Raw genomic sequence first — 20,882 nt, forward strand, 5'->3', positions numbered from 1 at the left:
TGTTTTATTTCTTCATTGTCATAGGTCTTCCTGAAATGAGTGTGTAGGTTTGTTTTTAAAGCATTAAGAAGCAAAACTAGATTTTTCTTGTGAATAATCTTTCAACCCCTTTTCAGACACACATATATTGCTGAACTATTACTGTTCCTCTTTAAGTTTTTTGTTTTCGTCTCCGATGCGATTCAGGAAACTGAAGAAAGAGATTGACGCGGACAGCGTCCAGAACCTGGCGGAATCCCTGGCCACGATGGCACTGGATTGTAACAGCAAGGATGGCCGGACACACAAGAGCAACCTGAAGCATCTTGTCAACCAGAGAGCCTTGTTCACGTTCAGTCAGGACCCTGCAGGGGACACCCACCTTGATGTGGTGCAACAGACAATCAATGCTCTGCCGGAGGGTAAGATTTAAGCCCTCACATAAATAATATCAGGTTGGTAGGTCGGTCAGGGATATTTGGGGGGGGGGGCTGGGTGTAGATAGTACACATATAGGTTTACCTTTTCTTCTAATTGACGAGTAATTGGAAAGAATGGCCACTTGTCGGTTACCAGTTCTTCTCTACCAACGTACACGAAATGTTTAGGCAACATGTATTGCACTCGCCAACTATACTGTGTACATGTACATGCATGCGATACAATGTACAGTACATTTACACATGTATACCATGTTTGCAGTACATCACACCGCAATATGGTAAATTGAAACTGTACTGCCATTAAGGTATGTATGTTTTGTAATAAAAATGCAAAATTATGGCATTACAACGAAACAGTGATGGCAAAGGTAAAGTTTATTTAATTTTTTTCAAGTGGAAAAAAAAAACGACCAGAGATTACTGGATTTTTGGGTCAGTCGGGTGAGGGCAACACAACTTTTTGGGGGGGCCTTGTCATTACACCTCGTGCATATTTATGACCCAAACACACTTCTTTCATTGGTCAATGTTGCAACTGGTCAGGGAAGTAAAAAGTATATGTAACTGCCCCGCATGTGCGACGCATATACCATCGCACAACTAGTCGGTAGTACTGGGAAAGTAGTACTCCAAGATGAGCTCCTTGACTTATAAATATGATGGGATAGCACTGTATGATAGCACTGCCTGGCTCTCTTCACCAGTCTATGACCAGGGACCAAATTTTGCGGAGCTGCTTAGCACAAAAATTTGCTTAGCACAAAAAAGTAAAAGCAGGTTACCAGCCAAAACTGCACATAATTTTCATGATAAGCAACAACAGCTGAATACTAATCACGAGCAATATACATCACATGGTATTTTGGCTGGTAATCTGCTTTCATAAGCCAGACTTTTTTCGTGCTAAGCAAATTTTTGTGCTAAGCAGTTCCATGAAATTGGTCCCAGGCTAGCAACAAGTAACATTCTTTCGGTCTTTCAGTCAGTCGGATAAGAGGACATTTGGTTGGCCCTCTCGGACCAGCAGAATGTATCATTCTTTGTTTTGATCATTGACGATTCTGCTTACAGGATGGACAGTGTGTATTCTGTCGGCCGTCTCATTCAGTGCATCTCTGACTGGTAGCCTGACGGACGGGGACCGGTTAATCATGTGCCGTCTCAGTAGAGGTAACACACCGATCATCGTCAATCAAGCTATGGTAAGAAACCTAAATCACACTTTCATGACAGAACCGGCCAAAAAAAATTGGTTTGGAATCTGGGGCGTTCCTTTTTATTTGTATCATTAGTATTATTTTTTCTGCTTAGAAGCTCTGCAAAACTAGACCATGATATCAACCATTGCCTTTGATTTTACACTGCAAACAGAGTCCCAGTGGGCAAGGCCCGTCGGCCGCAAGCCTCCTGGAGGAGTTTGACAGCATCCTGACAGAGAGCAAGCTCAGCGTCAAGGAGACAGACAAGAGGGCCTGGTGGACCTGCAGACAGGAGCTAGACCAACGCATGCAGGTACTAGACAGTGCTCATTACAAGACAAGACAAACCCAGTAAACCTCGTCTCAGAGTACAGACAATTCTGTTTCCCAGCTGCTCTGGAGATCAGGGAAAACCATGAAAATGAGATTCCATTTCTTCCAGTCAGGGCAAACGCAGGGCATTTGGGAAAAACGCCAAAAAAGCAAGGTTCTCTTGTAGTTTTCTCTCAGAAAAAAATTAGAAGTGATTGAGAATTTTTTTTAAAATAATAAATTGAATAAAGTCAACCTTTACAATAAAGTTAGATAAATAGTTGATTGACTTTCAGAAAAAAAATAACCTTGCATAGAAAAGTAGGAATCCATTGAATTTGGTATCATTCTTAAGCTTTGAGTGTTTATTCCTCTCCACACACCAACAGGCCTTAACGGATGCGATGGAGGAGACTCTGTTAGGACAATGGAAGGGGCTGCTGATTGGACAAAGGAGGAACAAGGAAGAGCGACGAACCATAGCCCTGGCTGCAGACAAACTCAAGACTCGGGTGGAGTCTGCCGGCCAGAAAACGGTGGACTCACAGCTCTGTCAGGTAGGCTGGCTAGAAAAAGCTGAGTTTTGACAAGAAACGTCAGAACATTTGAGGTCGTTGTAGCTGTGTGTTATCCTCCTATGAGTTTTATGCATTTCTAAATAATCCATTCGTATTCTGCTTGCCTCGATCATTTGCAGTTGTAAGTCACCAGACTTGCAGTCTAGTCACCTAAATTACTTTTTTCACCTAACTTCTTATCTAGTCAACTGACTTTTGGTCTAGTTACCTGACTTGCAGTCTAGTCACCTAACAAGGCAGTCTAGTCACCTGACTTACCAATATGTCACCTGACTTGCAGTCTAGTCACCTAACTTGCAGTCTAGTCACCTGACTTGCAGTGTAGTCACCTGATTTGCAGTCTAGTCACCAGACTTGCACTCTAGTCACCTAACCTGCAGTCTAGTCACCTGACTTGCAGTCTATTGACGACCTGCAGTCTGGTCACCTGACTCACAGTATTGCTCTTGCTTGCACAAAGAGATAATTTTACTGTGATTATTCGAAGCTCTGCATCCTTTAATTCCACTTTTGTGTCTTCGTTCCGTATCCACAACAGTGCATCTTGGAGTCTTTCCCCAAGCTCAGCAAACCGCACCTGAATAGCGCCCTCGCCTGTTTGACGGGTCTCCAGCCAGGCTCCGAGGAGCACTCCAGCCTCGTTTCGTCCTTCAAGCAGCTCACTAAAGACTTGGCGCCGGCTACAGGCAGGGAACCAGTTATACTGATTCTGGATAAGGTAAGTACAACTTAAACATTTCAGTAATGAAAAACATCAGATGTAAGCCATACATGTATGTTTGCTTCATGTCACCTTTTTGGTTGCAATATTTAGAGCAATAATTGTTTTATGTCTTTATTATCATGCAGTGTTGTAGTACTCGTACTCATACTCGTAATTGAGTACCTTTTTCCCATACTCGTACTCATGGCAAAGTACTCGTACTCATTAGAAAAGACTTGTAGTTATACTCTTAAAAATACAGTGTAATAAAAATCGGAAAAAAAGTGGACTTGAATGAAGGCGTACTCGTTCTGGTGGAAAGCTACTCGACAACAACACCTTTATCCTCCTGGTTGTCCCAAATAGGAAAGTGACATTGTTCTCTCTCAGAACAAGAGACTCACACAAACATACAGGGACTGAAAACCCAAATCAGGGGTTTTAGGGAAGGGTAGCCCCATCAAACTAACGAAATTGCTGCCTGGTTACACTTTTTATTGCTTTGCTTTCTTTATTTCACATCATCCACTTCAATTTTTTAGCTAATAACAAAGAAAGTCCCACAGTTCTGCCTGACTTATCCCAAAACAATCGAAAATTCAGGCTTTGGACTTTCTCCTTTTTATGTTTTTTAACTACAAAATGAAAACTAAAAAAGCAGCAGGCAGCTTTTGTGCAGCATTTGGTCATAGTGCTCATACTACAAAGTTGCACATCTAAAAGCAGTTTTCCTGAAATGTTTTCTTGAATAACTATGCAATGTGGTTATTACCATGTAATGAGGCTATCATAAGACAATCAAGTCATGTAAAATATTACTTAGAAATTTGTGGGTTGCACCACGAATTGACATAAAGATTCAATTTTTGCGCACAGGGAAGTAACGGAAAGTGCATATACATGTATTTGAGGAACCACTGGAAATAATGCAAGAATGGTAGATGTATGCAGCTCAGAAAAATAATTTCAATTGTGTAAGCTATATTATACAAATATTGAACGCATCGAGTGGTGTAGTAAAACTAGCCTCCCGAGGTGATCCATGGACATTCTATTTTCCCGAGGCGAAGCCGAGAGAAAATAGAATGCTCCATGGATCACCGAGGGAGGCTAGTTTTACTTCACCACGAGATAAAGTATTCAATATTTGTTTTATAACACTTCACACACAGATTCTGCTTGATTTTAATATTTCAAGTTATTTAAATCTGAACACAGTCAAAAAATATTTCAGTTTCAATACAAAGTTGGTGGGAAATGTAATACTCTCTTCCAAACCACCCCTTCACAAAATATTTGAACCCAACTCGGTGGCACGCTCTCTTGGGAACAATACGCGCTACGTGCAACGCTCAACGCACACACCAGCATGCATTTGCACACAAATGCCGCGCCATGGGTATAGTACTTTGGTTGCTACGGGTATAGTACTTTGGTTGCTAATGGTATAGTACTTTGGTTGCTAATGGCATAGTACTTTGGTTGCTAATGGTATAGTACTTTGGTTGCTAATGGCATAGTACTTTGGTTGCTAATGGTATAGTACTTTGGTTGCTAATGGTATAGTACTTTGGTTGCTAATGGCATAGTACTTTGGTTGCTAATGGCATAGTACTTTGGTTGCTAATGGTATAGTACTTTGGTTGCTAATGGTATGGTACTTTGGTTGCTACGGGTATAGTACTTTTGGCCGTGCATAGGAAGATAGCAAAAATAGAAAGTACCATGTGACTCGCTCTCAGCCAATCAAGACACAGAATCTATAGGTGAGGTGTTATAATGTATATTGTTGTCAGGCACACGGTCAGCGATGTGCACCTCACATTAAAATAGTAAGATATGGACCTCTTGAACCAACCACACAAAATGTCATCAGCACCATATTCTAAACAGTGCGCACCAAGTTTAGTGAAATCGATTGTAAGTTTTTATTTGTAAGTAAAATTGTAAGTAAATTTGTTGCGTAAATCATGCGCATGGTGTAAGATATATGCACTATTTCTTGAAATCAGCTGCACATGTTGGATTGTATTTGGGGATGTTTCTTTTTACGATTCATCGTCATTACTGTCAGCTGCAAAAGTCACCGTTACGTTGGGCCTAGGCTGGGCAACGGGAAGTTTCCTGAACACTAACAACCCCGAGATGAAATCGGTCACTGCGGCCGGTACCATAGAGAGGGGTTTGTGTAGAAGCTTGACGTCATTCCCCGGCATGTAGCGCCGCCACGGCCAGCGTGCACAGAGGGCGTGCTCCATGGCGTCGGTGACCAGATGCAACTTCGGCGACGACTTCAACAGTTGGAGAGTCACTTTTTCCTTCACTGGATTAAAAAAAAAAAAAAGGAAAGGTGAGATGCACAAATGTGTGGTAGTTCTGGTGGAATAAAACCAAAGGTGGCAAAATATGTGATGGACTGCATCTGTGTCAGATGACGTGTATACACACAAAGGTTTTGCGGTATTTGGAACGGATGACAACAGCTTCCTCATACATTTAACACACACGATTAGAGACGGCAGTTTTACATCCTGCTTCTACAGAACATTTTCGCAAGTTAGTACCTGAAAATGGTTCACTGCCTTTCAGCAGATTGTCATCACACCAGTTACAACCAAGTTGGGCTGATGTTCGCTTCAAAGAGAAGAATCAAGCCCATTGTGAAGCAAATTTCTGAACAGCCCTAGCAAAACCACGGGGTTCATGTGGCCGTTGCAATGCACGTGAACCAGTAACTGTGGTTGATCTCGGAGTGACGTCACGATTACGACAGCGAATAACTCCATGTCTGAGCTTACATGTATCAAAGTACTCTTGGCCGTAGATATCTCTCTCCTGCGGTGGTAGCCTCTTCCACATTCTCTCAGCCGAGGCCATGATTACATCCACTGACGTTATGTTTGTCTTGAAGTAGCCCGGCTCTAGTATGTGGACTGTCACGCCAAATGCTTTGGAACTGGTGCTGCATGTTAAAAAAACCAAAACAAAATAAACAAACAATTTTGATGGTTTTAGAGGATTTGCAGTATTCGGGAAAGTAGAACAGACAAGTGTGTATTTGCCCGCAATCGGGAACGCCCTATTGTCCCTCTTTTGGTTGTACTTTAACCTTTTAGGAAGACCTCCCATATGTTTTGTACACATAGCCAAATTGGGGACTTTCGGATATTGGGAACCCTATATTGTCCTCTATTGTTCAACGTCCCCTATTGAATGCAGAAACAAACTCATAATCATTGTCACAATACACACATATGGGGTTTGCTGCAAACTTGAATGTGCTATTGGGTTTCTACATTTCTAAACACAGAATCTTGGTTTATATAGCCCCCAACGGAAAGTTGGGCCCACTGAGTGTGCAGGGAAGGCACTTGCGGTCATCAGTTTCTGAATGGAAGGGGTAACACATGATGGCTTTGGTCAAAGTTTCAATAATTACGAAGCGTCCTCCAGGATTTATTTCCAATTTCCGAGGGAGAGGGGTGTTACGCAGGGGCATAGGTCAGGGGAGCAGAGGGGGATATTCACTACATGTATACTACTAACCGCATCGTGTCTGAGAAGGCTTCCACCCCTATCTTGGAAATGGAGTATCCGCCAACCATTGCCGGCAGTAAGGCCAAGGCACTGGACACGTTGACGATGCGTCCCCGCCCCTGGCGTATCAGCGGGAAAAAGACGTTGGTGACTTCGATGGTCCCCATCAGGTTGACGTCCAGAATGCGCTGGATCTCACACTTCTTGTGCCAGTGAATAGGGCCGATGTTACCGGTCACGCCGGCGTTGTTGACCAGACCCCACAGACCTGGGTATTGGATGTCGAGAAGAGACCAAGATGCGTTACAGATAGAATTGATTGTAATTGTTTGGCAAACAGTCTGCACACTGGGTCACTGTCGGCACTACTGCAGATGCAAGGTGGCCATCGACAGCAGCATTGCATGGAGAAGACCAATTACTCGAATAAAATAGCTACAGTTCTGAGTAGGGTAGCCTCCCGTTTTCAATTTGGAATCTCCTTCTGGCTCATAAACTACAGTAGCGTGCCTGTTAATAATAATACTAATAATGTGTGGCGCTTCTATAGCGCTTTCCATCAAAAGTAGGTCTCAAAGCACTTCACAATAATTATCCCTGTCCAACGGGCCACAAGACCACTTTTCTGCAGCCAAGATCAGCGCAATCTGGTCTCTACCCTCACAGGTACCCTTTTATACTCCTGGGTGGAGAGAGAGAGACAATTGTAGTAAAGTGTCTTGCCAAAGGATGCAAGGACACAAGCACTATGTTCCCCATCTCTCGGGGTTTGAACCCATGGCACATGGGTCAAACACCATAACCGTTATGACTGTAACCATTGCTTTAAATTGTTTTTTTTTTTAAGGAATGTTTGGCAGTTGACTGTAGTTGACAACAATTAGCAAGTGGTATGGCCATCCTGGCTTGTTTCAGACTCAAAACATGGAGTCATGTCACTGCATGAGATAAGCTCACACTTGCCTTTTCCTGCCACAATCCTGACGACTTCCTCGCGAGCCTGCAGTATGCTTTTCGTGTCGGTGACGTCCATCTGGATGGCCGTCACGGTCCCCTTGGGGGCGCCAGACATGACGTCCTCCATGCCGGCTCGCGTCAGGCAGCACGCGATCACATGACACCCGCGCTTCGGCCCAAGGTACTTAGCGAGGATGTTGCCGAAGCCAGAGTCGCAGCCGGTGACCAAGACATAACAGCCGGCGACGCCCAAGTAGACTCGGTCCATTAGGGTCACGACCAAGGCCGTGAAGGCTACCAGCGCGGCTATGATTACCAGCCAAGAAACCATGATTGCTCACAGGAATCTTCGCGTTTGTCTGTAAATGATATTCACCTAAAGTAGGAAAATAATGGGTACATGTACATGTAGATAAAACCTCTTTTTGGGAGGTCAGTATTCAGAGCAGTATGTAAAACCCTTTAAAAAGCCTGCGGGTCAGTTTCAGCTGAAGGGATATGAAGTGTTAGAGTAACTGTGTCACACAGAGTCACTGCACACAAAAACAGCACTGTGTACAGCAGTGAAGTGTGACTAAATCTGGCTGCATACGACCCGATCACCTTTTTAAAGTGGTACAAATTAATCTTTCTTTTTGTCTGGACAATAATTCTCTGCAGGTTTCTCCTAAACATTTTATAGTAGAAACTTGTAACTTTATATAAACTTTGAACATATATCGACAGTGATCCCAACTGGTGCATATTACTCTGACGTCATGATGACATCATCAGATCTCAAAATACAAGCGATTTTTGTTCAAAAAGGGACAAACTTCTTTCACTCATAACTCTTGAACAAAATGTTCAATCATCTTCATACTTTGCAATCTGATAGACCATACCTTGATAAATATTTGTTGTCATGAACGAGAAGTCGCTTGACCTTTCCTTCCGGGGTTACGGGAAGGTCAAAGTTAGGTCAATTCAAATGCAGACAGAACCCTCAAATTAAAACACACAAAACTTCCTTGCAAACTGTTAACCCTAACCGCACCCAATGCTACAAAATACTACTAAGTAGTAACCTGTAATATGCATTTCTAAAGGGATGACGATAAAACCTAGCATTAACTGTGTAAAAAAAATTCTGACGCAATCATGGCGTCATCAGGTATCAAATTACAAGCGATTGAAGGTCAAAATTCGGTCTCAGACTATTCGGTCTCAACTACAACACTGGTGTTAAGTGAGGAATGTTTAACCCAATGCATGCGATGACGTGTCCTCATGACACACCGAACAGCTAGCATTATCTAGCGTATAAAACTACATGTATACAGTTACCAGCACAAACTCGTCCAAAAAATATAGGCTTGAGATGTTATAATTCAAGTACAACGTAATAACCTGTGCCAGTGGTAACAGACAACTCACCGAAAAGTCTAGCAGAGTCAACACCAACACATTTGCGTATAGGTGGTCTTGGTTTGAATAGACCACAGAACCAGCAACTCTCGTTGTGTACATTCAGCCAGTACAAAAGGTTTGCCGATAAAGAGATATGCACATCAAATCACAGTGTATGTCAAAAGTTTGCTTTGCCCTTGTGTACCTAGTACACTGACAAAAGATATCTGGGAGTACAGTGGACTATGGAACTTCAAAGTCACAAGTATTTTCAGTGCCCATGTGATACCAACTATTGAACCCTGTGTGCCATTGAATTCAACGTATCTTAGTCTATGCATGCACAGACTTTAGGACAAGTCGTTAATGGACAGTCGTGCTTTGCCCGACGAGGCCCCTATTATTTACTAGCACGGCGCTCGCTAGCGCTGTACTTGTGTATCATGTTTACATCCACCATCGATCCGACATGTCCAACGACTTGACTAACTTGGATGGTTATTATTCATTTATGCGTCCAGCGAAATGCATATATGCATTACGTTTCCATAGAGAGGGCCAATGATAACCCGGCTGCATCGTTGGGAAAGCAGCCATTATTAAAGTGGGGTTACAGTTCGCAGCACGCTGGATCAATGCACACTTCTTTTTTGTTCTCTCTCTTTTTCGAACAATTTTCGTTGAAATATTACACTAAGTGTTAAAACAGAAAAAATTAATGTCCAAATCTCGTTTTTCGAATAAATAATGGTGCATGAAGTCCGTAGGACACAGGAAAAAGCTTTCGACCTCACGAGCAATTAATTTGTTTCAGGCTGTGTTGCATGGTGATCGAGGCATTCACCGCGCAAGTCCACGAATGTAAGTGAAATATGACACCCGTGGGAATGTCGCACTGCACCGCGCCGAGACGGTGTAAGATAAATATTCGTATCCTCCTGATTTTTGACCAATCAGAGTGCTCCATCTAATTTTGGTAGCAACTCAATGCCTTGTGCACATCGGGCGCAGATTATTCAAGTTGGTAATTGGAGTCGACATACATGTAGACGCATATGGGGCAAAGGATGCAGGAAATGTTCCCGCAATTAAACCACAAAATTAACAACAGACTCATTACTGTGCTGTGGATAAAAAGCGTGTTTTATTTAAAGAATTTTATTTATGGTCAATTAAAAAGTGTGAAACTCGCCCCAGTCCACCCTAACATTTTTAATTCAAATTTTAATACATGAGTTTGTTTTTTAATAAGGCCCTCCCAAAAAAAATAGTTCTGCTTCCAGTTTCTCTACCTAGCCTATTCTGACGGCCCCTACCCTAATTTTTTTATTGGAAAAATGAGGAAAGAAACGTCCAAAACCATCAATTTCTACCTTTTACCCTTGACTACACGTAGACGCCATATGATCGTACACCAATAAAAATTTCAAAAAAAAAATCCCTACCTACCTACCCTATTTTGAAATGCCATGTAATCGGAAGCTGAACTATTTTGTTTTTTTAATAAGCCCAAACTCTCAAGGTTCATTTAAATGATACAGAATTTTGTTGAATTGAGCGTGGTTGGGGTTAAGTTACAGTGTATGGCGTAGCTAAAGATAATGGAGTATTTCACTGACTAAATCGTGATCATTGTGGATCCTGTCATTGCTCAACTAATCAAGGTTGATTCAAGAAACTCACAGCTTTGTTTTTGAAGTAAGTGAATTGCCTCGGAATTTAGTGAGTTGCTGCATTATTCCGGTAAGCAGAGGGGATACAATGACTGTATTGAGTCGAAACCGTACACGAAGTCAGCTGTAGTAAAAGTTGTTATTATCATCAACTTGGGCCAAGTTCGCGCAAGGACTCTAGCTGACCAATGGTTATTCAATAACGTTTGCCCAAACTCTGTCTAGTCGACGATGGTTGACTACGCTAGTCGACTATTTGGAACCAGCCTACTGGGGTTGGTTGCTTCGCTGGTAACCAATAGCCGCTCGCATTCATAACGCTAGCAGAGAGCCAGGATCCAGAAGTTTTGCGATGCATTTTTGACCAGCGTTTGACTAGAGACGTTCGCACTTTGCTATCAGTGCGCAGGGGTAAGGTACGTCACAAATCAACCACTAGTCGACTAATGGTCCTTGCCCGAACTTGGCCCAAGATGTTTAGATTATTTAAAACATTTTGAAGCTACATCAAGTTTTGTGAAATTGATTGTAAGTCTATTATAGCTGCGTAACAAATTTGTTGCATAAATCATACACATGGATGATGTTAGATACACCAGTGTTAGATATCTCATGAAATCAGCTTAATATGTTGGAAGACATTCAGGGACTTTATGATTTATCATCATTACTGTCCGTTGCAAAAGTCACTGTTGCGGTGGGCCTAGGCTGGGCCACGGGAAGTTTCCCTAACAACCCCAGGATGAAATCGGTCACCCCGGCCGGTATCATGGAGAGGGGCTTGTATAGAAGCTTGACGTCATTCCCCGGCAAGTAGCGCCGCCATGGCCAGCATGCGCAGAGGGCGTGCTCCATGGCGTCGGTGACCAGATGCAACTTCGGCGACGATTTCTCCAGATGGTGTATCGTTTTTTCCTTCACTGGATTTAAAAAAAAACAAAGAAGTGTGGGGTCCAAAAAAGTCTATCAGTTAAAAGGATGACAACAAAGTTGCCAGGTATATGTACATGTATACGAAATCTAAAAGTTTAAAAAGGGGTTAAATATTCACAGAGTACTGAGAAAGTTTTAAAACTGTTTTACAAAATAAAAAATTTTCTCTGGAATATCAAAACACTGGAAACTAACATTTACTAGTGCACAAATCATGTTTCGTGAACCAACATAAAATGCTGCATACAAAAACCTAACATAATTGATTGGATCCTTGCACCAAATAATCACTTTTGTTTGTAATTGGGATTATGTGGTTTCTTAAGTAAATGTAAAGTCAGTCTCCATCAATATGGCTCATCAGCTTGGTGTTCATTTGCAGCCATGAGAGGACTGAAAATATTTCCATTCCCCCTTGATCAGATGCCATTCCTTCACACATGTCACATGTTACTGTCCAGCTAATACCTGTGTCCCTTTATGGTCCTACGTTGGGTAAAGTGGCTTGCCCAAGGACACAAAATATGGCCAGTTGAAAATATTTTGCACCCCTGACCCTCTGATCATGAGTCACAGTACCCTATTATTAGTTGTCAGGTACGTACTTACAAATTTTGGCATTATTCTACAACATTTCCCAGAGTACCACTGTGATTGTGGGGTATATGAGCAGACGTGAATAGAAGGTTACTGGTGTAGGTTTTTAATACACATTGCTACAGCCAAAAATTGCCTTTTCACAATATTTTGATTTTTAGACTGAAGTAAAATACATAAATTACTTCAATAGACAGAATTTTTCTAGTGTTTATTATCTATAGCTCCATGCTTGAACTTACTTGCATCGAAGTACTCTTGGCCATAGATATCTCTCTCCTGCGGTGGTAGCCTCTTCCATATTCTCTCAGCCGAGGCTAACATTCCGTCCACAGACGTGAGGTTTGTCTTGAAGTGGCCCGGCTCTAGTATGTGGACCGTCACACCAAATGCTTTGGAACTCATGCTGTGTGCCAAAAAAAAAAATACACACACAAATTTTCAAGAATTACGAAGCTCCTTGAGGATTTTTTTCCCTTTTGTAATTTCTGAGGGAGAGGGGAGTTACACAGGGGGTAGAGGTGAGGGGAGTAGGAGGATATTCACTATACTACTAACCGCATCGTGTCTGAGAAAGCTTCCACCCCTATCTTGGAAATGGAGTATCCCCCGGCCCTCATCGGCAGCAAGGCCGTTGCGCTGGACACGTTGACGATGCGTCCCCGCCCCTGGCGTATCAGCGGGAAAAAGACGTTGGTGACTTCGATGGTCCCCATCAGGTTGACGTCCAGAATGCGCTGGATCTCACGCTTCTTGTGCCAGTGAAAAGGGCCGGGGCTACCGGTCACGCCGGCGTTGTTGACGAGACCCCACAGACCTGGGTTTTGGACGTTGAGAAGATGTGTTACAGATAGAAGTTGATTGAAATTGTTTGGCAAGATTCGGCATAAAGTCTGCACACTGTTTCACTGTCCGCACTAACTGAAGAAGCAAGGTGGCTACCGACAGCTGCGCTGCATGGAGAAGACCATACCCATAATATAAAAAGCTGCAGTTATCAGATGATTTATCTACTATTTTCAATTTGAAAGCTCTTTCTGGCTCTTATACTACCGTAAATTATACTGTGCCTATTTTTTAAGGAATGTTTGGCATGTGACTGTAGTTGACAGTTGTATGACCATCATGGCTTGTTTCAGACTCAAAACATGGAGTCATGTCGCTGCATGAAATAAGCTCACACTTGCCTTTTCCTGCCACAATCCTGACAACTTCCTCGCGAGCCTGCAGTATGCTCTTTGTGTCAGTGACGTCAACTTGGATGGCCGTCACGGTCCCCTTGGGGGCGCCAGACATGACGTCCTCCATACCAGCTCGCGTCAGGCAGCCCGCGATCACATGACACCCGCGCTTCCGCCCGAGGTACTTAGCAAGGATGTTGCCGAAACCCGAGTCGCAGCCGGTGACCAAGACGTAACGGCCGGTGACGTCCAAGTAGACTCGGTCCATTAGAGACACGACCAAGGCCGCGAAGGCTACCAGTGCGGCTATGATTACCAGCCAAGAAACCATGATTGCTCACAGGAATCTTTGCATTAGTCTGTCAATGATATACCTAAGGGAGAACAAAATGGGTTGATAAACCCTCCTTTTGGGAGGTCAATATTCAGAGCAATATGTAAAACCCTTTAAAACCCTGTAGGTCAGTTTCAAGTAAAGGGATTTGAAGTTTTAAAGTAACCGTGTCACACAGAGTTGCTGCACTTGGGAGGGGGGTTGGTGTGCTGCTCTGCCGCCCGTCGACGTCTCGGGAACAACTCGTGAACACACACATGCTTGTTTCGTAGCTGTGGGGAGTGGGGACTATACAGGGTGGTTCAAAAAAAGGACACCCACTTTTGACAGCAATTTTCACCTACTTAATGAACTTATTTTAAATATTTTTTCACATTGTAGTAAAGTATAGGCCTTTAACCATGCATGGTGAAAAAAGCTTAGTAAAAGTCGCAACAATAGTGATATAATGCTAATTTGAATATAAGTCACCAAAATCAGTCTTGTCCACGGGTTATTCTTGTACATATGTAAATTGGACGTTTTCGTAGTTCATAAAAATTAATAAACCCTCTCACCAAAATATATTGTTGCATAACATTACATAACATAACAATCAAATGTCATGCCCTTTCAAAATAAAGCTCCGATAGCTGAGCTCAGTCAAGCGAAGGGAATGTATACCTCCGTGGACAAACAGGTTTCGCACATGAAATGTTCAAATTAGCATAGCTCAATGACAAAATGTGCAAATACAACGATTTTTTCGTCACATTTGCTTAAAAGCCAGTACTTTAATAACTTCTAATCGACAGTTTAAAAAAAAAATTTAAAAATAGGTGAAAATTGCTGTCAAATGTGGGTGTCCTTTTTTTTTTAAATTTAACCACCCCATGTACACACGTGTTGTCCCATGGTAGCAGTACATGAACAATGTACCATGTGGATGACCGAAGACGCTGTGGGGACAGCAGAAAGTCCCCATAATGAGGTCCTAATTTGCCTAACAATAAAAAACTTCCCCATAACACGGTGACGGCCCGCTGCCCACGCAGCTTTGTTTGTGGTGTAAATAGAGGATTTTGTATTGTTCCTCATCATCAATTTTTTGGGTTTTTTGCAACAGCTCCCATTGGTTTTGTACACGTTTTCTAATCGAGGTCGTCCTCGATTTGACTCCTGTCCTCAGTTACTCGATGATGCTTCACATGCGTGTCCTCACACACACCAGATAACTATGTACACGCATACACACACCATAGAGCAAGGAACAATGCACACACCTACACCTTTTCTTCTTTATATAGCGGTGATTATACAGTTGTACTTTGAATCAGTCGAGATCTGTTTGTAAAAAAGTGGCACTTTCACACTTAGGCCAAAAAAAAATAAGTTTCCGGTTTCTGGTATGCGCGCGCGTCGCCGTAGCCATGCGCGTCGGCAAAATGAAAAAGTTTTTTTTTCAATAAAAGATGATGTCTCAAAACTGCCAAACTCACTGGTTTGACTGGAATCCTGCTGCTGCACAATTTTAACGTGTTTTTAGATGGGGTTATGATCGAGAATAAGCGTTATGTGGCCTATCTGGACTCCCATATATTTTCAGTAAGTTTAGTCGGGCACCAATTGCAGTCCTCAGCCGACATTTGAAGCAAAAAAAACAGGTTAAAAAAAAAAAAGCCGCGTCACCGCACCACTTTTTGGGCAAGCGCCATACCAGAAACCGGAGACTTTTTTTTTTTGGCCTTATGCAATTGATGCATACATACATGTACATGTACAATCAAATGAATTACATCTAACTCAGTGAGATAAACTACATTGTACATGTATGTACATGTATATACATGTACATGTACATTCTGAAATTGATCTGTTGAAATATTGTTTGCCTTAAGTTGTACACACACAATGCACACAACAACATTATCTAGAGACTCTACTACAAAACTACATGTTCATGTTCCTGCACAAACTCATCAAAAAAACATATAGTCTGTGGTGTGAGATGTTATAACTCAAGTTACAACTGCATGCCACCAGTAGCAAACAACTCACCAAAAACTCTAGCAGAATGAGCTAACACATTCTGCATGTAGTCATGGTCAAACTTTGATTTGCCCTTTGTGCACTGTACAGGTGCACTGACATCTAGGAGTACTGTTGACCATGGGACTATGGAACTATGGAGTCACATGCACATGTAGGCCTATTTTCAGTGCCCACACAGTTGCATCATGTGTTAACCCAATACCGTAGAGCATACAGCAAGGATGCCTGTGTGCCTTTGAATTCAATATATCTGAGTCCTGCAGGCATCAAGCTACATGTACTGGTAGGACCTATAGAGTTTAGCTCTATTGTCTGTGACTGTGCATGTGAGCATGGAGCTTAAGTGGTCCACACAATGTGTGCATGTGAATATGGCTTTGAATGCAGCAACTGGAGTGCAGTGACTGCCACCTAAGCAAAACACTGTTGACTATTAATGACCTCTTCATTTAAAGGGAAAATACAACATTTGCAAACATCCAAAAATAAAGTTACCAAATTATTTTGAAATACTTTGCTAAACTGTTTATAGTGAATGACTGTCTAAAGCATCCTGTAAAATCATGGCACCTGGTATACTGTCGTTTTCAAGAAAAGTGGTATTTTCGTATCAATTTCCAACGCTGGTCGGCCGACCAGTGTTGGAAAAAACTGCCTTTTTTTTTTTTTTTAAATACTGGCCCCAGTTGACCATATTTTAGTAAGTCCGGTTTTGTTTGCAATCGATTACACACCTTTGAACGGGTACAAGCAAGCAAGACTGGTTCCCTGACCTTACAATTAATTCCCCAACTTCTATACATTGTTCCGTTTCATTTTAAATGGAGTCAGGGAACCAGACTACCGGTGCTCTACCAACTGCTATCCAGCCCTATGCGTTTAGGGTTCCACACTACATTTTGGAGTCACTTTTCCCCTGTCCCCGGTGTTACATCTGACATTATGATTTTTATAATTTTGGATGCATCCCTTAATGCAGTCATCCTCCAAGAGTGATAAGGAATAGCAAACTACCTACCCAACAAATACAAACAATCGTTTGAAGTCATTCTTAATGATACTTGAATGGCACATTACTAAGTACCAAGGTAGCAGGGAAATGGCACACTTTGGACCCTGAATTTACAAAATGACCCATATGCCATGTACGGTAGCGAGGGATCATGCCCAAAGTCACTATTAAATTAATTAGCAATGCTGCAAACCTGGGAAATAGCAAAAAGGGATCACTCAGAGAAAGTTGATTTTATAATTCATGTTATGGTATTATGTGGAGTGCTGTGGCCTCGTGGTTAAGGGCACTGGATTCGTGGTCTGTGGGTAAGGCTGGGGGTTGTGGGTTGGAGTCCAGCCAAGGTCATGGTGCGTGTGCCCTTGGGCAAGGCGCTTTGTCACTCATTGCTTCTCTCCACCCAGGAGTAAATGGGTACCTGTGAGGGCAGAGATGTTGTGATTGAATAAGCTTGCTTGCGCCTAACAGGCAACATCCAGCTGTATACTCCCCAGGGAGCTGAGATGTTACTTGGAATGTTTAATTGGCCCAGTGATCAGGGGTAATAATAATAATACTGTAAGCGCTGTGATTTAGTTTACTAATAAGAGCGTTCTTAAATGCCGATTAGTATTATTATTATTATATTATTATGTTTCCTTAAAGCTATAGTCCATCATTTGTAGCCATCCGAAAAGTAACTGGCGTAATTATTGTTGAAAAACAAACTTGGTTGAAAGATAGTAAGGGGACTAAACTCCCTGTGAAGTTATTCTTTCTGGGAAGCTGTCATTTTGAAGTAATCAACGAAAGAAGGCCTTTCCAACGGTGATTCTTAAGAAGCACTGTAGGAACATTTAAATTAGTAGTTCGTTTTGTTATTCAGCGCAGCGCACACAAGTATTGGAACGACGCACACGCGCGCGCGGTTGTTGTAATTCGTCGGATCAGTGCGCGACGTCGCGTATAGCTGCAATTCAAAACAATTCAAAACATGATTCAGTAAATTTTGATTTGAAATTGAGATCTAAGAATGTTGTTTTTCTCGGAATGTACAGCTGAAGCTTAGCTGAAACTTATCAGGTTAGTTACTCAGTATCCTTCATTAGATTTTGAACTCTCTTGTTGCTTCAAACGAACAAAATGCACAAATTACAAATGATGGACTGTAGCTTTAATCTGTAAATGCTTCACAATATCATCCAACTGTCTCATCCTTAAATTCTCCCGGCAGCAAATCCAGCAGCTTCCGTGGGAGACCACGCCCGCTCTTAGGGACACGCCCATCTGTCGGATGCCCAGCCTGTACTTCATCCTGTCCCATCTCAGGTCCCGTGGCTCCTCCAACCCCGCCTCTGACCCCAGTCCCGCCCTGGACCCCTCCGATACCTTCTATGTCCTGAATCCGTCCAACGACCTCGCCAACACGCAGAAGACCTTCCAAAAGTGGTTTGAAAAGTAAGTGTTTTTTTTTTTTCATAAACACTTTTTTTCTGGTAAGAAATGTTTGTGCCTAGCAGCTGCATAAACTTGGCCCCATGGGCCACAATAACTTGAATACCTGAATCTCTGAACTAACTAGGAAATTGTTTGCACTTTTTGTCACCTTTCTGCATTTGTGCATCTTGCTCCGTGACTTCTTTGACATCTTCACCATTTTTTTACAAATTTGTGAACAGAAACAACTCTTATCATGGTAGACCAGTTTCTTCCCATGCACTCTCTCACTAATAATACGGCAGATAGGTGGTGGGATTGTGCCTTTGATGATACAAGTATGGAATTTGGCACACAGTCAAAGTATGTTATGAGAAAGATATTTGGCTATAGGGCCATCGCAGATTTGTCCTTTGAAAATATATTTAAAAGGCCATTTTGAACATTGTGAAAATTGCTTGTTATTCTACCTATTTGTTCAAAGGACATATCTGCGATGGCCCTATAGCCAAATGTCTTTCTTAGGCCATACTCTGACTGTGTGCCAAATGCCATGCTTGTATCGTCAAAGGCACAATTCTCAAAGATATTTCCTCTATCTGCCACACTATAAGGGAATTTTATGCCTGCTTTCCTGTAACAATAGCACTAACAGTCCTGAATCCTCCAATTTTAATACGATTTTGCATACCCCCTAGGGAGTTAAGGTTAACATCTCTCAAATACAGATTCATAGCCATCCTTCTACTTTGTAAATTCTTTCTTTTTGTCTGAGCGCTGCCCCCCCCCCCCCAATGTATTAACAGGTAGTAAATGTGCTAAAACAGGAGCAAAACTTCACTTCTTCCCTCACAGATTTTTCGCCCTTTCTCAGATGACTAAGCCCTTCTAGATTCTTCACAGTCTCACTCTGAAACTCATTTGACTTGTTCATTTTTTTTTTGTATATCTGCCAGGGAGAATGGCTGGAAGGGGGTTGTCGCTAGACCTCCCACCAAGGAGGAGTACAGATCAGCTCTGACGGACCACCAGCTCTTTGTGTGAGTAACTCTGCCCATGACCACACTGGTACTTGGATGAACAAAGAAAGTGAAAGTAGCAGGCTTCGCCCTGTGGAGTGGAACATTCCATCTGTCACCTCATGAAATTATTCTTACCATTGCAGTCATAAACATTCATTATTTGTATACTGTAACAGCTTATATGTCAGTATACTTTTTTACTTGTAAGAAAAAAACGAGACTAAATCGATGGAAGTATCTGCTTCGAACGTTGGATTCAAATCCGCTTTAATGATTCTGGCAACGTGACAGTTAAAGCTATAGTCCATCATTTGTAATTAGTGCATTCTGTTCGTTTGAAGCAACAAAAGTGTTCAAAATCTAATGAAGGATACTGAACAACTTACTTGATGAAGTTTCAGCTCAGCTTCAGCTTCATATTCCGAGAAAAACAGCATTCTAGGATCTCAATTTTAAATCAAAAGTTGCTAAATCATGTTTCGAATTGTTTTGAATTGCAGCTTTACGCGATGTTGCGCACTGATACAACGAATTATAGCAACCGCGCGCGCCTGTGCGTCGTTCCAATGCTTGTGCGCGCTGCGCCGAATAACAAAACGAACAACTGATTTAAATTTTCCTACGGTGCTTCTTAAGAAGCACCGTTGGAAATGCCTTCTTTCGTTGATTTCTTCAAAATGAGAGTTTGCCAGAAAGGATAATTTCACAGGGAGTTTAGTCCCCTTACTATCTTTCAACCAGTATGTTTTTCAACAATAATTACGCCGGTTACTTTTTTTGATAGCTGCAAATGATGGACTCGGGCTTTAAGTGGTTATGAGAAGGACATGGGTTCAAATCCCACCCAAGACCCCCCCCCCCCCCATCAAATGCAAATTCCATCAAAAATCACTCAGATGTATGTCTAACCTACAGCTTTTGCGGTCACGGCAACGGACGAGAGTTCCTGACAGGGGACGACATCCAACGACTGACCTGCCGTGCTACAAGCCTTCTGATTGGCTGTAGCAGTGGCCGGCTCCACGCCACCGGTAACCAGGAAGCCAGCGGCATGGTGCTGAACTACCTAGTGGCTGAATGGTAATATCAAAAGCTTTCAATATTCCCATTGGTTTAATGCGCTTTCATAAATACCTTTACGCATTCCTATTGGTCAAGAGCCCGTCTTTGGCCGGTCTTAAACAGATGATAAAGACATGGCTAGCTGGTCTTAAACACTTTTCCAGTGTCACTTGAAATTTGAACTCCCATGAAATCCGGTACCTTTTAACGTTTCATTGGTTGAACATTCACATTCCTCACGGCTTCGCCTCGGGTAATTATCACCCCTCCAGACTCCCACCAGTCTTAAACAGAGTGTTATAATACCTCCCAAACACTCGTTCATTCCCTTAGTAATAGTACCAACTTTTAGTTCTAAACAGAAGAGAATACTGAACTGGATTTTGTTTTACTGTTTCAAGTAAGCATTTTATATTGTTTTTTTACAAAAAAAAGGATCTTTTTTAGAATCAGTGGAAAGTGACGATCAAATTTAACCTTCTCCAAATAAAATGCATTTGATGTGGACATAATATCTGGCTTCA

General features: G+C 42.2%; 3 protein-coding genes across 4 annotated transcripts in view; 1 reads left to right on the forward strand and 2 right to left on the reverse strand.

Annotated features, from left to right (window-relative positions):
• The window catches only part of LOC119744640, a 43,555-nt gene that overhangs the window by 21,088 nt on the left and 1,585 nt on the right, over positions 1-20,882 (forward strand). For both annotated transcript variants that reach the window (XM_038220687.1, XM_038220688.1), the window contains exons 15-22: positions 187-401; positions 1,494-1,624; positions 1,794-1,934; positions 2,323-2,490; positions 3,050-3,229; positions 18,072-18,295; positions 19,231-19,314; positions 20,212-20,376. In XM_038220687.1, the coding sequence (XP_038076615.1) occupies positions 187-401; positions 1,494-1,624; positions 1,794-1,934; positions 2,323-2,490; positions 3,050-3,229; positions 18,072-18,295; positions 19,231-19,314; positions 20,212-20,376 (1,308 nt within the window). The remainder of the gene's footprint in view (positions 1-186; positions 402-1,493; positions 1,625-1,793; positions 1,935-2,322; positions 2,491-3,049; positions 3,230-18,071; positions 18,296-19,230; positions 19,315-20,211; positions 20,377-20,882) is intronic.
• Positions 4,942-8,154, reverse strand: LOC119744642 (retinol dehydrogenase 7-like). Its single transcript, XM_038220690.1, has 4 exons — positions 7,715-8,154; positions 6,761-7,019; positions 6,013-6,176; positions 4,942-5,537 (listed from the first exon to the last, which is right to left on the reverse strand). The coding sequence occupies exons 1-4, from the start codon at positions 8,037-8,039 to the stop codon at positions 5,263-5,265; spliced, it is 1,023 nt and encodes a 340-aa protein (XP_038076618.1). The 5' UTR covers positions 8,040-8,154; the 3' UTR covers positions 4,942-5,262.
• On the reverse strand, positions 11,420-16,214 carry LOC119744641 (retinol dehydrogenase 7-like). Its single transcript, XM_038220689.1, has 5 exons — positions 15,853-16,214; positions 13,488-13,855; positions 12,859-13,117; positions 12,543-12,706; positions 11,420-11,690 (listed from the first exon to the last, which is right to left on the reverse strand). The coding sequence occupies exons 2-5, from the start codon at positions 13,810-13,812 to the stop codon at positions 11,422-11,424; spliced, it is 1,017 nt and encodes a 338-aa protein (XP_038076617.1). The 5' UTR covers positions 13,813-13,855; positions 15,853-16,214; the 3' UTR covers positions 11,420-11,421.

This window comes from Patiria miniata, unplaced genomic scaffold (genome assembly GCF_015706575.1).
Source record: "Patiria miniata isolate m_02_andy unplaced genomic scaffold, ASM1570657v1 HiC_scaffold_7, whole genome shotgun sequence".
NCBI lineage: Eukaryota > Metazoa > Echinodermata > Asteroidea > Valvatida > Asterinidae > Patiria > Patiria miniata.